The 19858-nt window shown below is 40.4% G+C and overlaps 1 protein-coding gene and 1 pseudogene across 1 annotated transcript; both read left to right on the plus strand.

Moving 5' to 3' along the window:
• Window positions 1-3438: 3438 nt before the first annotated feature.
• LOC149109474 (uncharacterized) lies at window positions 3439-9380 on the plus strand (annotated as a pseudogene).
• A 1953-nt stretch (window positions 9381-11333) lies between these two features.
• Window positions 11334-12269, plus strand: LOC149109475 (THAP domain-containing protein 1-like). The gene is made up of 3 exons (XM_089294416.1): window positions 11334-11604; window positions 11682-11901; window positions 11995-12269. Exons 1-3 carry the CDS (start codon window positions 11452-11454, stop codon window positions 12159-12161), a joined length of 540 nt encoding a protein of 179 aa, XP_089150542.1. The 5' UTR covers window positions 11334-11451; the 3' UTR covers window positions 12162-12269.
• Window positions 12270-19858: the final 7589 nt, after the last annotated feature.

Consider the following 19858-nt stretch of genomic DNA (forward strand, 5'->3'; position numbering starts at 1 on the left):
AACGAGAGCTCTTCGAGCAACCATTTTGAAATAACCGAATTCTGCCCATCCGCTTTCACTGCGCAGTCTGCATCTATGGCGCACGCCTGAAATGGTTGCTCCCAGAGCTCTCGTTTTCCGACCACTGGTCAAAGGAACGAAGACTCTGGGATCGAGATCGGCTGAGAGTACGAAACGAATTCTCTGCGCATGTTCAGAAAATCGGACCCCATTCTCGTACCCAGAGGCCACGCTCCTTTTGGTCAGCACCAAGAACCACGACCTCTGGACAGGTCTGGACAGGTCCGGTGAGATTCCGGGGGTACTTACCATTTACATGGAAAACCGGAAATTCCAGTCGGAAAATCAAATGGTTCGCGCCATTCCGTTTGGGAAGCTTCAGAAAATATGGGCTGTGATTTGAGGTAATGCTATTTTTCTGCCCTTTTAAGTCTCTCTAGCTGATGTGGATATATTTTATAGCGATTCCTTCTCGCGCGACGTGGCATTCAATTGTTTAATGTTTATGCATGAACACTCTTGTTCTTTGGCCATTTCAATTTAACAAGAAATAAAATGCAAACAGCGACAACGAACATAACACATGAACTACGCATGGTTTGGAACAACAATCTAAAATTTTCTTGACGTTTCGCATGCCACAGCATGCATCTTCAGAAGTGGCGGTTACAAAAAAACGAAAGATTTAAAACTTAAAAATACAAAGCGAGGTACTGGTAACTAACTAAACAATAACGAAAACGGAAGGTGATAGCTAATAAAGTTAGGGGTAAAATGCAGACTGAGGGTAAAATGCAGACTGTAGACTGCAGACCGGGGGTAAAATGCAGACTGAGGGTAAAATAAAATATTAATAATAAACTAATGAGAAAATCTCAGATAGTGCAGAGTGTAATTTACATCTCTGATGCAGTAGTCACACAGGTCCTCACCCCTGCTGTTCTCTCCTTTGGTAGTCACCTAGGCCTTTTCCCCTTTGCAGAACATGAGCGGACAAAAACTTGACAAGACATAATCTTAGCCGTGTGTATGTTTCATGTTTGTGTTTTGCCCAAAAATAACTTACAATATTACCGTTTTGTCAAGACGGTTTTAAATTTATTGTGGTATTTTATCTTGAATTTCGTTCATTTTGTAGCATTACTTTTCACACCAACGTTTGTAATTTGATACTTTTGTTTTCCTCGCCAATGTATGCAACAAGATACCTTTGTATCCACGAAAATATAACAAAGTTGTGTATTTTTTTAACATACTACTGGAGATAAATGGAATGTAAAAGTTAAATATCTGCTGAAAAGTCGAAGAGGAACGATTTTGTTTTATTCAAAACGTAAATTTTCATTTCACCGATAAACAAGAATTAATCTAATTATCAAATAGTCACGTCGAATCACGGAATAGTGCGTTCTAATTCTGTTGCCAGCCGAGTTGGTGTAAACAATAAAACCACATCAAACTACTACACAATGCTATTGAGTAATACAACTGAGGAGCGTTTGAACGAGAAGGATGGAAGGTAGAGATCTTTACTTGACCGAAATTATATCCCACATCGGTGAGCGAGTCACCTCATCGACTGATGAAATTAATTGGAGGTTTCAGTAAGTGCCACGGAGTCTGCGGCAATGATAATGAAGTTTCTTTTGTCACAAATTTACTAGTTTTACTTGTAACTAACGCGGGAAAGTTTCGGCTGAATATGATCTTTGGGTTCTCTTTCATAGAAGAGGAAATAAACAAGCTGCTATGAAGAAGCAATATGTTCCGATTCTCTATTTCAACCCTGGCAAACACACAATAGTTATAAAACAGCAGACGACATTTCTTGAATAGAGCTAGGGATGATTCCAGAAGATACGCAGTCACAGTAACGTTCTTTGGACTAGAAAAGGAGAACTGGCGTTACCTGAAATATAATTGCTATCCCCAGCCAAAACGAGAGTGTGATATCACTCATTACAAAAAATATAAAAAACCCCGTGCATCTGAACTCGAGAACGGAGTTTATCACATTAGCAATGCTAGAACGCATGCGCCTTACATGCTATGAAAAGTATCTTTCACCTAACATAAAGTCGACTTTGACGCTAACTAATCTGCGCATGCGTTTGGAGCAAATTGCTTCTGTTCTTGAGAGAATGGCACCTCAAGGATAGCATGAGATTTGCAAAACCATATATATATTTTTACCATGTTATCAAAAGAGGCAACGTAAATATGACACGTTTTGCGTCGTGCACTCGGGTACCTACTGTTCCCAGCCCCCCTACCCGCAAGTTGAAATTAATTCATTAATCAAACATTAAAATTTACACCTTATGGCGTTAGTGCTTAGTGTCTTAGCGAACAGCAACCCCCTAAACCATCCCAATAGTGCATTCTGCACTCTGCACTCTGCACCTTTCAGCGAATACCAATTCACAAACCTCTTGATATCTTAAGTCGTAAACAGAGATTGAATGTCTTCCACAAACTAGGCTCGATGCCTACAAGTTTAGCTTGCCCTGTTGTTGTGCTGTCGTGTTTTGCTTGCCTTGTGTTCCGAACAATTCCAAGGCCATTTGAAGCAACTAAGACCCGCGGTGGTTTGAACGTTATTAAACCTTTGTCGATGAAAACCGGATGAAGGAATTGCGCTGCAAGAGTTGGTCGGTCCCAGGCCTAATCGCGTAAACAAAATTCAAAATGGCCGAGACGTAAACAAAGGTAAGATGCAATAGAATTACGATTAGTTCGGGCTCTTGTGGGAACTTGGTTCAACAAAATGGGGGGTTCAAGAAGTCGAGGTTGATAATATAATGTTTGACTGAGGCTAGGAAATGTCTTTTGGTTTGAGTTTTCGGGATTTTGGAAAAAGAAAATTACGGGTACGCGTCTTTATTTGATCCGGATTTGATCATTGTGTTTTTTATTATTAATACTTTATTTTACCCTCAGTCTGCATTTTACCCCTGATCTGCAGTTTGCAGTCTGCATTTTACCCTCCGTCTGCATTTTACCTCCGGTCTGCAGTCTGCAGTCTGCATTTTACACTGACCGAAAAGAAACGCTTGCTTTGTCGACAATCGCACAACTGCTCACCGCGGGAAGTCAAATATTACGCCGCCACAAGCGGATATATCTGTCATCTTGACCTTGGTTACCAATTGTAACCATGCCTGATCACAGGGTAATTACAACTTTTACCTCGGTTAAATTCCTTTCGTCTTTTGCGGCATTTCCCAAAGTATCAGTTGGCGTTTACACACGGAAAATGTTTACCTAGGTAAGTAAACTCTGGTACCTCGGTAAACCGTTCAAGTCTAAACAAAGCATAAGTTAGTTGTGAATACGAGTCATCGAATAAACAAGTTTCAATAATCAAATGGACTGCGAGAATTCTTATTCGATATAATGGTGCCCAACGTGGGGCAGTGACCTCGACACTAACGAAGAATGACTAAAAAACTAGGGCGCACCCGCGCCAAACGTGGTGGAAATCGAAGTGTAATGACGAAACTTATAAACGAAGTAGATGGTCTCCTACACGCTGATGAAATGGACGAACAACGCTTAAAGATTATTGCCGATTCACTGAACGAAAAGCTAACATTGGTTAAATCTCTCGACGAAGAAATTATAGAAAGTTGTCATGTGGAGGAGATCACAAACGAAATAGAGGAATCTGAAGATATCAATCTGCGAGTGCTGTTTATGCTACGATCTATTACAGAAGCTACGAGTTCAAGGTCTAACGACGAAGGAATCTCCACGATGAAGGAAACGAATGGTGACGAAACTGCTCCTTCTAAATCGATGCAATCGACTACTGGACCACAAACGACAAATGTTTCTGAAAATGGGGATTCTGGAAATACTACACTTGTTCAAAACGTGGGGAGCTCAACTGGTGATGCAAGCCAACAGCTTCACAATCCCGCTTCAACAGCAGACGCTGGAGTTTATGCATCGCAATCACCGGGGAGTTCAGGTACGACTTTTCAAAGTAACAGGAACGTTAGTCCATTCACTCATCCGAATTACGCTAATCCCATGGCCACTCAACCGAGAGCAAACTTACCGAAACTAGTTTTGCCTAAATTCAGAGGGGATGTTAGGCAATGGCAAGGTTTCTGGGACAGTTACAACAGCTCCATACACAGCAATCCACAACTGAGTCAGATCATAAATTTAATCACCTGCATTCGCTCTTGGAGGGGCAAGCGGCACGTTCAATACGAGGTTTAACTAGATCTGAAGCCAACTACAACTCTGCGATCGATCTATTGCATAAACGTCTTGGCAAGCCTCAGAACATCATCTCTAAGCACATGGACGAGATGCTTAAGATTCCAGTGTGTGTCAACGACAACGCCTCCCAGCTTCGACTTGTTTACGATCGGATAAGTATCAACATATGTGGTTTAGAGTCGTTGGGTGTTAGTTCTAGCCAGTATGGAAGTTTGTTAATTCCCGTGATCGTGTCGAAATTGCCGCCCGAAATCAGAATTCAAGTCGCCAGAAATACAGCACGTGAGGTCTGGGAAATGCCCGACTTACTAGAAGTTATCCGACAGGAAGTCGAGGCTCGCGAGACTAGCGACGGTGTCAAAACAAACGTGAACTTAGAAAAACCCAAACAAAACGGGAATAGGCCGACTTCATCAACCCTGTTATCCCAAGATAGCACGCGACCTCCAACTAGAGTAATTCAAGTCAAATGCGTTTATTGTGGTGGTATTTATTATTCAGCTTCTTGTGAAAGTGTTAGTGATCCGCAATCTCGTTTCGAAATTCTCAAGAGAGATCGACGATGTTTTGTCTGTTTGAGACGCGATCATCAGAGTGGTTCATGTGGCAAGAACTGTGGCCGCTGCAGTGGCAACCACCATCAGTCAATTTGCCGCCAATCAATTTCCAAACGGCATGATTCATCTGCCCCAAACAAAAATTCGCAGGAAACGCACAACTCGACTCTTTTAAGCCACGCAACAGAGAACTCACAGCTCCTACAAACGACAACAACTGCTAGTTCCGGAACGAAAGGAACAGTCTTGTTGCAAACTGCTCGAGCTGTTGCCACCAATGAAGACGGAAAGAAATCGTCCAACGTCCGGATTTTATTCGATAATGGGAGCTGTAGAAGGCACAAGTGTAATAACTGGTCACAAATGTAATAAAGTCACAAGTGTAATAAGGTGTGGTCACAAATGTAATAAAGTCACAAGTGTAATAAGGTTTGGTCACAAATGTTCAGACATAGGCACAAACATGAAAGGCACCTGCCATTCGAAGTTGATGTCGTCATCAGTCAAAATCGCTGTAGTTTTGTCATTTTAGGCATCATCTAATGCCTTAAATGCACTTATGAATTAACTATAAAGCTTTTGTACAAATTAGGTGCTGCTCTCAACTGATAGCGTCATTAGGTATATCCAAATTAAATTTTAATTCGCTTCAATTTCATTAAGTGCCAACAACAAAACCATCAGTACAATCTGAGTGATTCATAAAAAAAAACTGTCAACGCAATAACATGAACACTATTCAAATGGTCAATGTCCTCAACTGAGGAAGTGAAAAAAATACATTGATCCAGTGTGATAATTTGAACTTAAAATTCAACTTAAACAACACAAGTTACAATACGACCACTAAGTTTGTTCTTTTGCTAGTAAGTCTTGTCCTTTTTAGGTTATTATTTGTTGATGTCTTTACAGTTAACAAAAACCAGAAACACACATGTTTCTACAGAAACATATGAGCTTATTAATTAAAGGCTAGTCTATACTAGCCTATTCTTCCAATAGATGCCAGCTATGGTAATCCAACCAAACTCTAACGGAACTAGTTTTATCCAAGCTTGGTGCCATCTAGGAGACTTAATTGCCTCTCAAAGTTCTGCAACAGCGGCGCTGCATTTCCCTTTTAACATGATGATTTGCGGATGCTTATAACCACTTGTTCTTCTGGCAGCTCAGGTATATACACCCTGGGACAAGGAACATTGTCCACGGTCACTTTGAAAAATCTGTTGACACGTTTTAAGCTGCTCCTCATAAATGGAAAGGTTGATAAAGTAATTTTGATTATCAATTCAAGTACATCATTGTTTAAGAAGGGCTGAGTACTATCGTCAACGTCACCTACGTCATCGTCAATGACACCTGCGTCATCGTGAGCATCACCTGCGTCATCGTGAGCATCACCTGCGTCATCGTGAGCATCACCTGCGTCATCGTGAACATCACCTGCGTCATCGTGATAGTCACCTGCATCATTGTGAAGATCACCTGCGTCATTGTTAGCATCACCTGTATTATTCTTAACATCACTTGCATCATTGTTAACGTTACCAACGTACGTCATTATTAACGCCACCTGCGTATGTATGGTCATCCGAGGTACTAGTATCGCTATTGAACTCTCGTATCAGACTCACATAATGTTCCCCATGATTTTCGGCAAAACGGCCGAGATAAACGGTAGCAAGAGGGATGCTCGATGATGGATGGAATACATGTTGTGCCCCAGCCCCGAGTGTAGATACAACCTGGATATCAATGTTGTATAGATTTGCTGCTGCAAACAATGTTAATTGATCGCCAATTGTGTTCTTTCTCGCCATATATTGAAGATATTCCTGCCAGGATGGAAACTCAGAGTCTACTAAGTGTTGTAAAAGTGGGAAGCCATCGTAATCAACTGGGTTATTTTGCAAATAGTCCACTATTTCTTTACGCATAGTTTCGGAAGATCTGAAAATACCTAGTGTATTTAACTGGTGGGCTAGAGCAGCAAATTGGCAGTTGCCATCTCCAGGTGGATTATATATAACTTGAAAGCCCTGATGTTCTATTATCTTGGTGTAATCTTCATGACTCATTACGAAATTAAACTTTGTGCGGTGCAGGGTTTTTTTCCGTTTGGATAACTTAGCAGCCTTTTGTTTACATTTTTCCTCCCGGAGGTTGAGACTTTTATGTAATCCACGGGCAGCCACTTCTTTTCGCTTTTTCCTGTGACCGGGGAAGTGTACACAACTCTGTATGTCTGGGTTTTAAGGTTTCTCTTTTCTATTCGGGCCTCGATGACATGACGACTCAGACCTTACTGAGTCACTTAAGATATATTCTATTATTAAATTCTCAGCCTCGGATAATGCAATTCTAGCTTTCTGATTGGTTCACTGGATCTCGGTTACCAGCCATTATACCTCCGTTTGACCTTATATGGAAATGAAAGCGGCAAATGTCGCTCGGCATGAGCTTTTTCGCGTGAAGCGAAGTTTCGTCGACAAAAAAAATGGATGAAAAAAAAGCACATTCGGTGAGCTATCTACACAGGAAATACAGGGAATTATGGACAATGCCGTCCCAGTAACAACAAAAAAGCCACAAAGTTCGAGATAAGATTATTTAACGGCACGTATACGTTAAGTTTCCCTTAAAGTTGCAAAATTAAAATATGACCGGTGAGATTTTACACATTCATGAAGATTATGTAACAAAAACAAATTTTACCGGAACAGAATGGCTTGCTAGTCCTGGTGGCACCAAATTTTCGAAACCGATATAAGAAATGTCAAAAGAAGAACTGAATGTTCAGTTGAAGTGTTTTTACTCGTCTGCGAGGAAGAAAGATGTCACGTATTGCAAAAGTTCATTGATTAAATCCATTAAAGCCGCCAGTCGATCATTTCCTTCGCACGCCGCCGCACAACAAACCGTTTTCCATTATCTCTGACCAGGCAAATAAATTATTAGAGCATATGCATTTGTAAAAGGCCGCAGGTAAACAGGCATAATTGCCGGCGTAGTCCATAAGAAACCAGTTTCCAATGAGCAGATGAGGAAACTGTTCGACTAAGGAAGCTCGGATCAGCCGAGAGCAAGAATCCCGCACAGCTACAGAGGACGACATAATTTCATCTCAGTCTCTTTTTTGGCCGACGACGACGACGAGAGAATCAACGACAGCTAGCGCCAACAATTCTGTCCTTGCGAAAAACACCTCAAGGAGTTGAGTGTTTTTAGCTGAACCGAAGTAAGCCCGGTTCTTTACCAGCCACGAAAAACCACCAGGGTGGCCTCGGAGATTCTGAAGATGAATCTGACGCTAAGATAGTTTCTGTCCTTGACTCTAAAACTGACCAACAATGAGCTCCACACATACAGCTCGAAATGCCAAGGCTTTCAAAGGAAGGGAATCCTGAGAGAGACCTTGTCGAGAATAATTTTGGCACAACGTCTGTGTCACATGGCGATCAAAGTTTTCCGCAGCATTATTACAATGGGAATGTGCAAGTGCACAATTATTTGGCTCTTCTCCATGACTCGAACTTGAACGCTTTTCAAACTTTCTGACCAAGGTTATATCTCCTTCATTTGATAGACGTTTCTTGAATTCTACTTGATTGCAATTTCATTCAGCAAATTCGCTTGCTTCGCTCTCAAATTTTTCATTCAACTAATTTTACAAACGGCGCGCATGTCATATGATTTCCCACTTGTTGTTGTTTTTGTCACATCGACTTCCGGTCGTTTTGTAAAATTAAAATCCAATAAAATTAAGCTATATTTCCAAGAATACAAACGCACCGAAGTTAATAAAACAATTATTCCATTCGCGCTTGTTGGATATGAGATTGGTTATAGCCAACGCGCGCTCATGGAATAATTGTTAAATATCTCATTAAAGGTTGAATGACAAAACTAACGCGATGTTAACTGATGACGACATCAACTTTGAATGGCAGGTGCCTTTCATGTTTGTGCCTATGTCTGAACCCTTATTACATTTGTGACCAAACCTTATTACACTTGTGACTTCATTACATTTGTGACCAGTTATTACACTTGTGCCTTCTACGGAGCCAACGCTCTTATGTTACCAACACCTTAAAGTCACGACTCAGTCTCGAGCCTCTGAAGAAAGAAACGCTCCATTTGAACACATTCCGAGAACAACGATATCGCACACAAGACTGTGACGTGGTGAAAGTCCGTTTGGGGAAAGCTGGTTGTGAAGAAATCGAAATTTGCGCTCTTGGTTTCCCAGTGATATGTTCGTCGTTGCCGAACAAGATCGAAGTAAGCAAGTCTCCTCATTTAGACAGCTTAGAATTTGCTGGCGAATTCGACGAACACGGTGACGAATCGATAGACATTCTCATCGGATCCGATTATTATTGGAACGTAGCGAACGGCGAGACAATTCATGGCGAATCAGGCCCTACCGCCGTCAAGAGTGAACTGGGTTGGCTTTTGTCTGGGCCCATTGGAGAGAGAATTTCGAGCAATCACGTTAGTTCTCATCTAGCGATTACAGGGGAATTAAACTCATTGTATTACACGAGCGAACACGACGAACTTTTGAACACTATTAAGGACTTTTAGGAAACCGAATCGATCGGAATCAAGGAGCAACTCCACACGGAAGCGACAGAAGGCATTGATTTTCTAAGAGATCCAAGCTACGATGGAAAGCGATACGAAGTGGGTCTACCCTGGAAGGAAGACTACGTGCCTTCTTCCGACAATTATCAGACGGATGTGCTCATCGCGACTGAAATCCTTACGACACAAATTGAGCCAAGAACCCGTACTGTTGAGCGAATACAGCAACATTATACAAGAACAGGAGAAAAATGGAATCATCGAACGAGCAGAAGAACTTTGCGGAAATGAAGAAATCACCAAAGGGATTCATTTTTCGCCACATCATGCAGTAGTCCGCAAGGATCGAGAAACAACGAAGGTCCGCAACGTCTACGACGGGTCTGCGAAATCTTCAAAACAAGGAAGATCACTTAACGACTGTTTGGAAACAGGGCCAAATTTCATCCCGCATATCTTTGATATGTTAGCAAAATTCCGATGGAACAGCGTTGGCCTCACGGCTGACATCGAGAAAGCGTTTCTGAATGTTGGAATCAAGAAAGAGGATCGAGACATGCTTCGATTTCTGTGGTTTAAAGACCCCACAGCCGAAATCCCCGAAATGGTAAGTTCAGGTTCAATCGTTTAGTGTTTGGACTACGCCCCTCGCCTTTTATTTTGTGCTCCACAATCAAGCATCATTTGAAGTTCTACAGACAAAGCGAACCGAAAGTGGCAGAAATGCTCGAAAATTCCCTGTACGTGGATGACTTGATCACTGGGGACGACGACGACAAGGCCGCCTTTGCTATTTACAAGAAATCGAAAGCGATAATGGCTGAAGGTGGATTTCGTCTCAGAAAGTGGAATTCCGACTCGGCAAGTTTAATTGAAGTAATTGCGAAATTTGAAGTGTCGAATGATCGAACCCCAGCAAGTCAGCGAACATGCGATTTTCCAGATGTTACACAAGAAGATGACGAGTCCTATGCAAAATCAAGTACCAGTTTGAGCAGCCCTACTTCAAGTGACGGAAATGCAGTCAAACTTCTAGGAATTTACTGGGACACTGCCAATGACGAAATATTCTTTAACTTTGCCGATTTGTACAAATATGGAAAGTCACTTCCGGTTAATAAGCGATCGGTGCTCAAACTCACCGCCAAGATTTTCGACCCTTTAGGATTTCTTAGTCCTTTCGTCATTCGATTGAAGATATTGTTTCAAGTTTTATGCAGTGAGAAACTCGACTGAGATCAGCCACCAGTCTGAGAGAGACAAGCGCAAGTCATCAAGAATCGAAAGGTAGCTGATATAGCCATCGGAGATGTAGTCATTCTGAAGAACGATACATCAAACAGAATGTTCTGGAAATTGGCTAAAGTGGAGTAGCTTTTGCCTGGAAAGGATGGTCATATCCGAGCTGCTATTATCAAGGTCTCGAATGCAGATCGTAATCCTCGCCTGTTAAAACGAAGTGCCAAACATTTGTTTCCTCTTGAAGTCAACGTCAACGATGACATTGACCGAACTGAAGTCGAATCGACGAGCGCTGTCCCCGTTTGTGATACGCCGAACACTTCTGCGAAAACTATGATGATGGGCGAACTTATTCGAATTGGTATTCAAATTTTAGTATGCTTGTTCACGAATGTGACCCAAACCGGGGGAGTGTGTCGTGAAACTTATTAGCCCACATGAGGGTTTTTGTTTATGCTTTGTTTGTACAGAGTTCTAATGACATTTATGATTGACAGTTGATCACGAGTATTTTTATACAATATCGCATGTGCTTTTATAATTAAGTTAGTTGTGAATACGAGTCATCGAATAAGCAAGTTTCAATAATCAAATGGACTGCGAGAATTCTTATTCGATATACCTACCCAAATAAAAAGCACTCCACTGAAAAGTTCCTCTCTCTGAAATCAACACCTTATTATCTTTAAAGATATTTGGCAAAGCTAATTCGCCTTTATCGCACAGCAGCCATCTTGGATTGACGTCATGTACTTTTGACACCAATGCGAGGCCACGCGTGTAAAGTCAACTTCCGGCGTTCGAGGAGACAAGGCGATCATCTGCAATCATGCCCAACGGAGATCACTGTTGCGTGCCGCAATGCAAAAATAATCGCGCTAAAAATATTCCAAATCATACCTTTCACCAATTTCCCAGTGATGAAGCCATTCGAAAGCAGTGGGTTGTCAAAATACGGCGAGACGTGGGCAAAAGTGTCCAGGTAAGTTGGTTAGGTTATCGATGTCATTGTCGCGCAGATGTATTTACATTAATTATTATGATCTGGTCCATCTACAGATAACAAACAGCACAAGAGTATGTTCTGTACACTTTAAGGAAGCGGATTTTCAGACAACTTTAACAGGGAAGCGTGTTCTGGAGAAGCATGCAGTTCCGAGTATTTTTTGCTGGTCAAGATCACCCAGGAAAAGAAAATCTCCGACAAAGCGAGAACCACCGCGTGCACGAGTGCGATTGTTTGATGTAAGCGTGCCATCGTCCCCTGTCACTGTGACAGGTAAATATTGTTGTCGGTATCTCTTTAAACATTCCTTGGTTAAAATCGTAAAATAATCAGAAGTATTTTTATCTTTTTCATTTTAATCCATAGCATCAACTTTCGGCCAAACTTCTGGTGAGGAAAGTTCTATGGAGGTCCAACCGGAACTGTCATCCTCTCCTGCTGTTGTAGACTTCCCCGAGCCAATATACACTGTCACTGTCACAGGTAAATATTGTTGTCGGTATGTCCACCAAATTGCAGTACCAAAACTCTGAAGAAATCAAAGTACTCGCTGACTCAGCCATGATGTTTCGACACGCGTGGCCTCGCTTTCATGCGAAAAATGGTGACGTTGCATCCAACATGGCGGACTGTGATTAAGGCGAATTACCTCACCGGAAATTAATTTGTTGCTTTAACCATATACTTGTCCAACAAGAGAAAATCATTTTCTCTTGACTTGTCATTTCGCGTGTGCGACCCGCTTGTTTGTCTATCTAAAATTGTATGTATCGAATATATGTTATTATGAGTTTGCCCGTGAGCGTAAATTTATCCGACACTGTATAAACCAAAATCCACCCCCAAATCTTCGTTTAAAAGCTGAAATTAAAAGCACTCCGCTGATCCTACAAACAGCAAAGGAAAGCCGCAAAGTACAAGTTTCTCTCTCTGAAATCGATACCTTATTATCTTTAAAAATATTTGGCAACGCTAATTACCTCACAGAAAATTAATTTGTTGTTAACCGTATACTTGTCGTCAATGAACGTTCGTATTGTCTTTACCCTGACAAAACGATTATCGATTGTTTAATCACAACCACTCTTTCGTTGACAGAAAATATAAAACAGCACATTTCCAAAACTTCATAAAAAAACTGAAAACTGCAAATAAATCGTACCCTGACTTTATTATCACTACTGTAAACTGTATATTTCAGTACCCATACAATGCTCATACAATGCTCATTCAATTCACTTCAAGACTGGCAAAAGTACAACTGCGCTACCAATCCGTAAATTTTATGTAGTGTGACGATAAGTTTTTCCTGCAACACTGTAAATTTCGGACTGAACGGACACTTGACTGACAACTAGGGGAATCTAACTCTTGGAGAGCACTGCTCGGCTGCGGGAACGGAAATTCGTCACGATTTCCTGGTACACGAGGACCTACTTCAATGGTCTTCACTACGGACGTCAAGGAAGAGACATAACTTGGTCCAACAGTAGTTTATTCTGCACTCTAACGTCGAGGGTGAAATTGACATACTCGGCGGAGTAGCCGCTGTAAAATCGAATAATCTTTACAAACGTACTTGCTTATATATCATCCTTTACACGTCAAGTGTTTACAATATGCTAATGTAACTTCAAGCATACAATACGAGCGGAAAGTACTTAATTAAGATAGCAAATTCTAATCAATACCACGAGGCTTCCAAAATTAAAAAAAGAGTGCTAGGATTAAAATTAAACAGGCTGAGATTAAGATAGAACAAACTTAGGAAATTAAAAGTGAGATACTTAAATTTGAAATTCTGAATTGGTGTTACCGACAGCAAGGGAAAATTATCCTACGAATAGAAAGCATTAAAACTCCATTAGTGAAAAGTAGTTCAGCTGGCTAACTTCCGAGGAAACTAATAAAACTCCATTAGTGAAAAGTAGTTCAGCTGGCTAGTTTCTGAGGGAACGGAAGGTAGATTTTAATAATGAAAAGAAACTCAAATGACCCGATGACGAACTACTTGTTTTCTAAATGAAAGTTAGTGAAACAGCGCTGCACACGCGGTAGGTTGGAAAACCAGGAATTCGGAATTCGGAATTCGGAATTTTATTAAAAAAAATAAAAAAATAAATTAAAAAAATAAATAAAAAAAAATAAAAAAATAAATAATAATAATAATAATAGTAATAATAATAATAATAATAATAAATAAATGTAAAGAAAAAATAAATTATTAATTTAAAGTTATAATAAAACCTAGAATCTGAACTCTGGACTCTTGCGGCTTGACAATCAGACGGTTGCAGTTGAGTCACGATATGTAGTCACGCAATACCTTACTTTTAAATTATAAAAAAATATACAGAAAACAAGAAAAAACCTTAACAAGAAACACCCTCACATTCCCTGTACTTTGTTCTTTGTTTCTGAGTAAAAGGTGTGTCACACAAGAGATTTGAATCTTTGTTAAAGAAGTTATGAATTTGGACGAGAAGGCATAGTGATTGGAATTCGGAACATTGGCTTTTTTTAAAAAAGGTTTAATTGTTCTTTCTTTGCATGATATGTTCCGAATTCCAATCACTATGCCTTCTCGTCCAAATTCATAACTTCTTTAACAAAGATTCAAATCTCTTGTGTGACACACCTTTTACTCAGAAACAAAGAACAAAGTACAGGGAATGTGAGGGTGTTTCTTGTTAAGGTTTTTTCTTGTTTTCTGTATATTTTTTTATAATTTAAAAGTAAGGTATTGCGTGACCACATATCGTGACTCAACTGCAACCGTCTGATTGTCAAGCCGCAAGAGTCCAGAGTTCAGATTCTAGGTTTTATTATAACTTTAAATTAATAATTTATTTTTTCTTTACATTTATTTATTATTATTATTTATTATTATTATTACTATTATTATTATTATTATTTATTTTTTTATTTTTTTTTAATTTATTTTTTTAATTTATTTATTTATTTTTTTTAATAAAATTCCGAATTCCGAATTCCGGGTTTTCCAACCTACCCTGCACACGCTCAGGTGTACAAAGAGTCGGCAAAGTACAAAGTAGAACAATAACTTTAGATTTCTAGCTGTTAACTGAAAAGAGGCTACTGTTGGCTTTTCTATATTTTCGTGTCGGTTATAAAATTTCTTGAAAGCGAATACATGCATTCCAAATCGAACAAATGAACAAACTGGTGAACGGAACTGAGATCCACAAGTTCCCTATTACTAAACCAAATTACATTTTAAAGGGCTCGGAAGTGAGTAATTTACAATATTTTCATAACACTACTCTGAGAGAACTTAAAATAATAATAATGCGGTCGCGGTAAAGAACGGCTGGGACTACTTCGCTTATTGCTCCGTAGCAGTAGACCCTTCAGCTATCGCGTGTGCGACTTGCTTGTCTCTCTAAATTTGAATGTATGGACGATATGTTCTTATTACGAGTTTGCCAGTGAGCGCAAATTTATCCGACACTGTATAAACCAAAATCAACCCCCAAAACTTCGTTTAAAAGCTGAAATTAAAAGCAGTCCGCTGATCCTACAAAAGGGGTGGCGAATGGTACCCAGAAAATCGTGGATCTCGGAAATTCTTGATCCGATCTCGGAATCTCGGAAGCTTTTGTGACGAGTCACGAAGTCTCGTTTTTCATGTGTTTCTTTCGGTCTCGGAGTCTCGAATTTTTTTCGCAAGGTCTCGGAGTCTCGGATTTGCTTTTTTAGCAGAGGTTCAGTGTAAAATGGGGTTGACTAGCCTACACGACTTCTACGGTTCGTGACATTTGTACATTTGCCGTTCTCTGTTCGGTCACTCGACCTTTCTTATCGCTTCACTCGTGTTCATGAAGAGCACTTCATGTTGTGTAATAAGGAGGAATTTTAAGTGGAGTTGAGCCGTTAGATCGTGCTATGGCAAATTTTTATAGGTCATAAGTCTGCGTGATTTCCGCTGTTATCTGCATGTCGACTCGTTGAGTTTCACACCTCTGTAATTTGTCATGTGTTTATGCATTGTTTAGGCTCATTTCTATTGCAAGATATGCTTTTAAGTCTCTATGAATTTGCTTTTGAGGGACAAATATGAAATTTACCGTGAACATGTTGCTTACTTGCATTCTATATTGTGACGCCGGGCCCGGCTGTGATTAGAACTGTTTGCAAGCATAGTAGGTAGATCCTTATCACAGATATCATATTTGTTCCCGTACGATTTCCTTCGGAGACGCCGTAGCTTTCCTCTGAGAAAGCTATACGTTTGTCTAGAGACATTCTTATGTTTCTTGCAGCTATCTGATCGAGCTTATGTTTCTCTTGCTCGATGTCTAGGTTTATTCCTCCTCTGGTTGTTCTGGCACCACATGATTCAAATGTAGCTGTTTATGGGCACGAAGTCCTTTTGACTGTTTTGCGTGTTTTATATGCCATTGTTCAGCTTAGTTCAGGCAAGACCATGGCTTCGATCCTCCATGTGGATCTCATCAGTTGCCGGTATTTCTAAAATACTCTGTACGTCTGAAGTTGCTGGTGCAACTCGTACCTCGGTGAGGATGCAAGACATTCTGCGGCTTGGCACAAACTTCTCGTGGTGTGTACCCTCGTGACGGATAGAAAATGTCTGGTTTCTATTGGCTGTAAAAGCTAGCCAATGGCGTAATGTACTTTTCGATCCTTACTTTTATGAAGCTCGACCTCGTTATTTTGTGTTTCTTTGACGGCATTTTTTCTAGATTTCTGGACACTCGATGGCTGATCTGCAATGTGGAGCTATTTTGATATAAACGCTCATGTTCTTTTGCAAACCCCTTCTTTAAAATGGGGTTGATGCTGTACGTTGAGTGCGTATTTTTGCTTTAAGCTCCTCGTTGACGTTAGTTGAGTGCTTGTATGTCTTGCACGATGTAGAACGGGGCACGTCCATAATAATCATATCAGTGTAAAATGGGGTTGACTAGCCTACAAGACTTCTACGGTTCGTGACATTTGTACATTTGCCGTTCTCTGTTCGGTCACTCGACCTTTCTTGTCGCTTCACTCGTGTTCATGAAGGGCACTTCATTTGTTTTTTCTCGGCCCTTTTAGTCTGGCTACCTTTTGCGTTGCATGTTCTCTCTGGCTGCCGTGAAAAGTTGGATGTTAATTACGGGCGAAGCCTAGAAATGGACCTTGATCAATCATAGGCATAGTGGACCATTTACTTTTCGATTTGCGACATCGGAATGTCGTCGATGTTTAAACCTGACAACTGTACGGATAGGCCTAGCCTAGTTCTACCATCTGCTTATCAAGAATATCAGATGACATTGAAATTGATGACATCACAAGTGGTACATAGAACATAACCATCAATTACGCGCATATGCGTAATTGGGGCTCAAAGGGTTAACATGCGTCGAACTCCTCGTCCTTGCATGTTAAGCCACTTGACACGTGAAGACTTAATTTACTTTTGTACCACATTTTACTGGCGCTATCTACGTGGAAGCCTCAGTCAGTGATCACCCTCTGGAAGTACTGGCACTATTTTTGTCTCTGACTGCCGTTTCTATGGAGGGTTCTTTCCTAGGAGTTTGGCTCAATTCCATCACACACTGATGGTAAATAGCTTCATCGATTTCCAGATGAAAGTCATTATCAACATAACTGATACAGCCCTCGGCTATGACTTACACACAACTTGATCCAACTTAACCACATCAATGAACTCATAGTGAAACGGCAAACAGTCCTCTGAATCTGGAGAGTATATGTGCATTTTTGCTGCATCACAGGGTTGGTATGGTCTCCAATCTTTCAGCAACATTGTACCAACTAGTCAAACTTGTTCCAGTATTGAGCCTAGGTTTAGGTTGTCTATCTAAACTTGTATGTATGGAGGATATGTTATTATTATGAGTTTGCCCGTGAACGCAAATTTATCCGATACTGTTTAAACCAAAATCCACCCCTAAATCTTCTTTTAAAAGCACCAGTTATACTCTAATCATCCTGAAACGATTATAAAATAGTAACTAATCTTAACAAGAAGATCTGTTAGATCTTATAACCGCGCTTTAAAAATTTAACGGTTCGCTTAGCACTACCGTCGGTACGCAGTGCACCTTCCAAAGCAGTCATTGATGATTCTTTTCTTACTGTAGACAGCACATCACTTGATCAACACAAACTGTATCATTGCACCATCAGTGGTAGCCGTTGACAAATCTCCGATGACGTAATGGTCTTAATCTAGAACTTTCTTCGGGATATGTAAGGGTATGAACAATATGAACGACACAATAATAACACTATTAACAACAGCTTTCTTTCTTAAAAGTCATGATTAAATTTAATTGGTGTTTTCCACGAGTAAAGGGCTAGCAAAGTAGTCACACAAGTCATATAAAAAAACCCTATCCCGACCGATGTATCGATTTTAGTCACTCCAGTGGCCACAGATTGAAAACGTGACAGAAAATTAGCGTTACTTTTGATTCTCACCAAATTTGTCATATCCCCTCCTCAGGAGAATTTTGTTATTAAACTTAGCTAATTAACCGCGCGGCCATGGGCCGAGCGCGGTTCATGGTTTACCCGTGGTTTTTTTTTTCGACTTCTGTGCGAGCAGACCCAAGCTTCCACTCGGCCAAATTTTGAGTCACTCAACCTGTGATTTTTACTCGCCAAAAGCTGTTGAAACATTAATAAATCTCATCTTTCGCGGGAAAAAATTAAAAACCCAGCGCTCGTCAAAAATTATATTTTTTCACCAGAAAATTAGCTCGGAACATATACATATTTATATTCGTTTGAATCGTCGATGAAATGACCTTTCCCGGATATTTTTTCCTTCGGGGTCAACCGAAACCTCCGATTACAAAATCACGCCGAACCTACACGTTGCAAAAAAATCTCTTCAAAACCCTGACTTCTAAGCGATATAACACTTCAGCGTCAATAGCTACAACACATCGGCAGACGGTAAATCTATTCCTTAACAATCCAGCTTTATCGTGTTAAAATTTCAGCGAAATCTAACAAAACCAGAATTAATTCGAATTTTTTTGTGACCTCACTCCCCAGACTTGACCTAACAAAGGAAGCAACGGTCGCCCATAGTAACCGAAAAACACCAACATAACAAAGCCGACGTTTCGGCCAAAAAACTCCACAATTATCGCCTGCGAGCTCAAACTTGAATGGGAACATCTTTTTCGAACTTTTTTTCAACTGATTTAGACGAAAGACTGACCTCGGCGGGCTACAAAAAAGACCAAGAGAAAAACAGAACAAGACAGGAGAACAAGCCGATAATATTTCATCGCATGGCTTTCGGCACGAAAACGAAAATACAGCTTACTTCTGGATAAATTCAGCCTTAGAAGCCAGCAACCGGCCCCAAATTACTTTCTGTATCCTTACAAATGTCCTGATTTCCATCTCCGAAAGATTTTGCCCCAATTTTGAGCAAATAAACATTTCGTCGACGGTGACCGCGATTACGGTGGCTTGCATACTAAATTAGCTAACTTGACAAAATTCTCCCGAGGGGGGGGGGATATGACGAAAAGAGCTGAAAGATGGCCTGTAATTGGCTAATGATGAGATCATCCCACTGTCCAAATTTGTGAGAATCGAAAGTAACGCCAATTTCCTGTCACGTTTTCAATCTGTGGTCACTGGAGTGACCAAAATCGACACATCGGTCGGGATAGAGTTTTATTATTAAATTATATGACTTGTGTGACTACTTTGCTAGGCCTTTACTCGTAGAAAACACCAATTAAATTTAATCATGACTATTAAGAAAGAAAGCTGTGGTTAATAGTGTTATTATCGTGTCATTTATATCGCTCATGCCCATACATATCCCGAAGAAAGTTCTACAAAGATTAAGACCATGACGTCATCGGAGATTTGTCAATGGCTACCACTGATGGTGCAATAATACAGTTTGTGTTGATCAAGTGATGTGATGTCTACAGTAAGAAAAGAATCATCAATGACTGCTTTGGAGTGTGCACTGCGGTAGTGCTATGCAAACAGTTAAATTTTAAAAGCGCGGTTATAAGATCTAACAGATCTTCTTGTTTTTGTTTTGTATGCGACCAGACCCAAACTTTCACTCGGCCAAATTTTGAGTCACGCAACCTGTGATGTTTACTCGCCAAAAGCTCTTGAAACATTAATAAATCTCATCTCCGATACTGACCTTCGCGGGAAAAAAATTAAAAACCCAGCGTTCGTCAAAAATTAT

Source organism: Orbicella faveolata, unplaced genomic scaffold (genome assembly GCF_042242905.1).
Source record: "Orbicella faveolata isolate gen_17 unplaced genomic scaffold, um_ofav_v1 contig_25, whole genome shotgun sequence".
NCBI lineage: Eukaryota > Metazoa > Cnidaria > Anthozoa > Scleractinia > Merulinidae > Orbicella > Orbicella faveolata.